We start from the raw sequence: 4,828 nt of genomic DNA, 5'->3' as shown, positions 1-4,828 counted from the left end.
GTAAAATGTTATGGGCTCAGAACTTCTGACCCAACTAGATTAGCCCGAAAAAATTAACTACGGGTGCAAACTAGCAAAGCCGACTCGTTAGTTACTTGAGACCGATTCATCAAAAGCTCGAAGCAAACTAACCTTAAACGAGCTCGAGTCTTAAAATAAGCTTGTTTAATAAATAAATCTGAGCTTGATCTTTATTATCATGTGTAAACCTTTTTATTTAATGTACTTTTCTTTTTACTGTAAACTATATAAACAACCAATCAAACCCAAAACACAGACGCCCTCCACAACTCGGAGAGGCGCCTCAAAAACACACCACTACATAGAACTTAAATTACACCATTTATATAAAATTACAATAAGAAAAACTAAATAATACATATACATATATAAAATTATAATAAAAGAATAAATAAAAATATATAATAAAAAGTGTATATAAGTTAATCAAAAGATAATATCAAGCTTTAAAAAATGTCACACAAGCCAAGCTTATGCTAGCTTTAGAAAAAGAGCTCAAAGCTAGCCAAACACAAGCTCTTATAAGGTTATGTATTGTCATTGAAGCCAGCCTCTAAATTCATCCAATCATATTGTGCCGCGCAGTGCTGACTAGACTCAACCATTCAACTCTTGTCGTTCGTGCCACCGGTAAATTCACCCGTTGTCGTTCGCAGCCCGCTGCATTCATCCATTTGCGAGCCAACCCATCAATTTTCCTTCTTTAGCCCAAGCGAGCATGCTCGCACAGAGTCGCGGCTCCCGCTCGCGGCGAGCGGTGAAGCCAGGCGTGGTGGTGTTTTTGGCCGACGTTGATCGCGCCAGGCCGTTCACGGCTGAGATAGCAGGCCACAACGGATATCTAACTCAAAACGAACCCTTCCTTTTAATAACCCAATAACATCTCTTGTCAATGCCATATACACGTCTCCTACAAAAGCCCATTGGAGGTGCGTTTTTATTGGTTTCCCGCATATCACTTGTAAATGAACTGAATAAGTATAAACTGGGGTGTTTCATTTAACAGGTATCGATCTTAATTTACAGGCGGTCGCCTGAGACACGTAATTTTCGAAAGCCAAAATTTTTTTACATATTAATTTTTTAATATATATCTTTTAGGTTTTTTTTTATAAAGCAGGTATCGGTCTTGATCATCTTAAAGATACTGGGCCCAAAACTTTTATTTTTATCCGTAATCCATATAAGATACTGGGTCCAAACTAAATTTAAAAACTAAAGAAAACAACGTTAATTGTTGTTTAAAAAAATTAGCTTACGTATTTCGTTACTTTTTTGGGTTTACGGACATTTTTATTTCGACTCGACTAAAAATATTTGAATTTATTTTCGTTTCTTGAAGACAACCCTAATCTACAGTCTCGTCCACTTTCAAAGGTGGCGATGAATTCTGACTCCGACACTTATCATTTGTAAATAAACTGAACAAATATAAACAGTTATTCATGTTCGTTCATTTAATTTTAAAATTGATTTCCAACATATCACTTGTAAACGAACCAAACAAAGTATAAAATGACAAAAATGACAAGAACATATAATGAAACATGATGTGACATCTACAGTATCTACCACTTTCAAAGGTGGCTTTGAATTCTGACTACGACACTTATCTGTCTTCTTGTCGCTATCTACTTATATGCAATCATGCATAAATAAACAATCATTTTCTTCTAATCTATTTTGCCTCTTTTCAACAAGCAAATTCAAAATTTTCATTTATGAAACTTTATGAAAAGGTACATCAGGCCGTGAAGTTCACAGTATTTTCATAGAGTACACTTCTAGGTAAGTAACTTCAACTCATGTGCACAGGTCGGTTTGGTTCAGTTATTGGTCTAAACCGAAACCGAGTCATCGGTTTATCTATTTTATTAACTAATAACTCAATAAGTTTTCGGTTGATCTGTTGTTAAGTTATTCAGTTAATTTGTTAGTTTTTGGTTTGGTTCGATTAGTTTCGGTTGATTCAATCTTCGGGTAATCGGTTTTTAGTTAATTTCGGTTCGGTTTCATTAGTTTTCGGTTAACGATTCAGTCAGAAGTATTCGTGTTTGCAAGTCCCACCCTACACGACATTAACTTGAAAATCGTGAAAGACACGTGAACCCGAACATGACCAGCATATTCACATATCTAATATTAAAAGTTTACATTTTACAAAAAAGAAAAATAAAAATTTATATAAAACGCATAAATTTTAACCTCAAAATATTATATAACTCTTTTTTAGTATTGAAGTCTGAAGATACCCTACCAATTTAATTTATTACATAAAACGCATTTTAAAAAAATGAATAAGAAATAATAGGTTAATGATGAACCCACTGGGTTGGCCCGAACCCAACCAGTTTAGCTAAAGAGGCTCGACTCAAACCTGACCCGAATACGTTTATACAAAACCTATGCCCATGAAATTCGTGTTATGTTTGTGTCGTGTTGGAAATTCACAGCCGTAGGTTCAGTTTTAGTTAGCGATTCGGTTATTGCTCAAGAAATCATGATTTATTTATACAATTATTATCTATCAGGTCATCCGGATCATACAGGTTTTTTAGAATATTTAGTTGTTATCAAACTTTTGGTAGACAAAAAAATATGAATAATTTGATTATTTTCTTCAGATTAATTCAAGTCAAAGGCCAAGGATATGTCACCTGGTACGCAATGTGTGTTGTTCTTATTATGCATCATGTCATTTGCAATATTTACTAGCCAAACAGAAGGTTATGTAAAACTCGAAAACCGGTTGAAATCAAAGGTGTTTTTATCACCAAAAATAACCCAGCTTCCGGGTTCGGTTTCAAACAAAACTTACTATGATATCGAGTTCCCGAAAGGTCATATCGCTATAAAAAGTTTCAATGCTGAAGTTGTTGATGAAGCAGGAAACTCGGTTTCTCTTGAAGAAACTTATATTCACCACTGGGTTGTTGTGAGATATTACGAGCAAATTCACGGTAAAGATATAATTATCGCAGGGAATGCAGGACTATGTGATCACGGTCGGTCCCAGTTCTTTGGAATGGGATCAGAAACACGAAAAACATCGACATATGTTCCTGATCCGTATGGGATTGAAGTGGGCAATCCGGTTAATGTTCCGGTTGGGTATGAAGAGAAATGGATGTTTAATATCCACGCGATTGACACTCGGGGGACAGTGGATGTAACGGGGTGTAATGAGTGTAGATGTGAGTTGTATAATGTGACGGTGGATAAAGACGGTCAGCCTTTGAAACCTGATTATGCGGGCGGGTTGCATTGTTGTTATGATGGAACACAATGTAAAGTGAGAAGCGGGTTTCGAAGTGTCAAAAGAGATGTTTACTTGAAGTACACGGTTAAGTGGGTTGATTGGAGTGACTCCATAGTTCCTGTTAAAGTGTTTATATTAGATGTTACCGATACTTGGCAGCACACTGGAATCCATGATTGCCTTGTAAGTTAGCTAAACACGGCGCGCTCTTAGTAAATTTTGAATGTTATTGTTAAAAATTTAAAGTTTTTAATTTTATAGTTCGAGTATGATATCGAAAAATCTACCTCCGGAGTTGCAACCAGAAGGTCAAGTGTGAGTTTCCCAGCTGCTGGTGATGTTATTTATGGTTTTGCACAACAGTACATTGGAGGAATAGGTGCTGCTCTTTATGGAGAGGTAAACATAGGGCTGTAAATGAATCGAATCTTCGGTGAACTGTTTAGCTAGAAGTTCGTTTATGTTCATTCATTTAATAAATGAACGAACATGAACAAGGAATTTTGTTTGGTTAACTAAATGAACTAACACGAACAGAGGCCATGTTCGTTAATGTTTGTTTGTTTATATATACTTGTTCATTAAAGGTTTTTAACTTTTTAATGACTTCTCTGATCTTATATATAGATTTAAGCAAAATTATTAACTATTAAACAAAAATATATGTTTATTATGTGATTAATTTATATGTCAACTAACATATGAATATGAACATTAAAAAAACACACCAACACAAGCTTGGTAGCCGACTGAACCGTTGACACCGACCATAGCCAAATCAAGTAAAATATTTTTTGTGTTCGTCTTTTTGAACCGTTCACGAACAAGAAATTTCGGTTCATTACAACCTTTAGGTAAACATGTCTCTTTAATGATTATGTGTCAAAGTTTATATTTTAAAGTAAAAGGATTATTATTCAGGGTGGACGCATTATTTGTTCATCTAAACCTATATATGGGAAAGGAAAAGATATAGGAGATGAAGCTGGTTACATTGTAGGAATGTCTACATGTTATCCTAAACCGGGATCCGTGAAAATAGCCAAAGGCGAATTTGTAACTTTGGAGTCTAATTACAGCAATAAACAGATGCATACCGGAGTTTTGGGGCTGTTCTATATTCTTGTTGCTGAGTCTTCTTAATAACTGATTGGTCTAGCTTAAGATAGATTTCTGTCTTTTATGCTTTTTGAAGAATAATCTTGAATTATTAATAAAGTTGAGGGTTTGTTTTGTAAGTTTATTTTAATATGGATTATTCTAGAATAAGTTTGTCTTGGAGAGCAAGTTTAGTAGGTCTAGATTATTAGTTTTATAAGTGAGAGTCGAGAAGTCTTTTCTCCATGTAAGTTTGTTATGCTCATGATGTTCGTTTGAGAAGTTCGTTTGGTTATATAAAAAGAGTCGAGGGTTGTCACCCCAATATCCCGTGTTCATTTATTTATTCGTTCGCTTGATATGATTGTATGATCCGTCTGGGCCAATAATTGGTATCAGAGCTTAAGCTTGTTCGCAGAAGAAGAGTTTGGTTATTATCTATTTGATTTT

At 34.9% G+C, this 4,828-nt stretch overlaps 1 protein-coding gene across 1 annotated transcript; it reads left to right on the top strand.

The window, feature by feature from the left end:
- The first annotated feature begins 2,638 nt into the window (after nucleotides 1–2,638).
- On the top strand, nucleotides 2,639–4,448 carry LOC143551738 (uncharacterized). Its single transcript, XM_077042113.1, has 3 exons — nucleotides 2,639–3,463; nucleotides 3,542–3,679; nucleotides 4,202–4,448. The coding sequence occupies exons 1-3, from the start codon at nucleotides 2,672–2,674 to the stop codon at nucleotides 4,421–4,423; spliced, it is 1,152 nt and encodes a 383-aa protein (XP_076898228.1). The 5' UTR covers nucleotides 2,639–2,671; the 3' UTR covers nucleotides 4,424–4,448.
- Nucleotides 4,449–4,828: the final 380 nt, after the last annotated feature.

The sequence above is a fragment of the Bidens hawaiensis genome, unplaced genomic scaffold (genome assembly GCF_021521415.1).
Source record: "Bidens hawaiensis isolate Kalapana, Puna unplaced genomic scaffold, B.hawaiensis_p1.1 tig00001016_1, whole genome shotgun sequence".
In the NCBI taxonomy this organism is placed as follows: domain Eukaryota; kingdom Viridiplantae; phylum Streptophyta; class Magnoliopsida; order Asterales; family Asteraceae; genus Bidens; species Bidens hawaiensis.
The sequence above is the reverse complement of the archived record's forward strand: the minus strand, read 5'-3'. Positions and strand labels throughout refer to the sequence as shown.

Excerpts from the sequence above, each read along its gene's own strand:
- LOC143551738 (XM_077042113.1), top strand. The coding sequence starts at position 2,672 with ATGTCACCTGGTACGCAATGTGTGTTGTTCTTATTATGCATCATGTCA. Across the intron at positions 3,464-3,541 it reads CTGGAATCCATGATTGCCTT|TTCGAGTATGATATCGAAAA; the intron begins GTAAGTTAGCTA and ends TTAATTTTATAG. Across the intron at positions 3,680-4,201 it reads GTGCTGCTCTTTATGGAGAG|GGTGGACGCATTATTTGTTC; the intron begins GTAAACATAGGG and ends ATTATTATTCAG.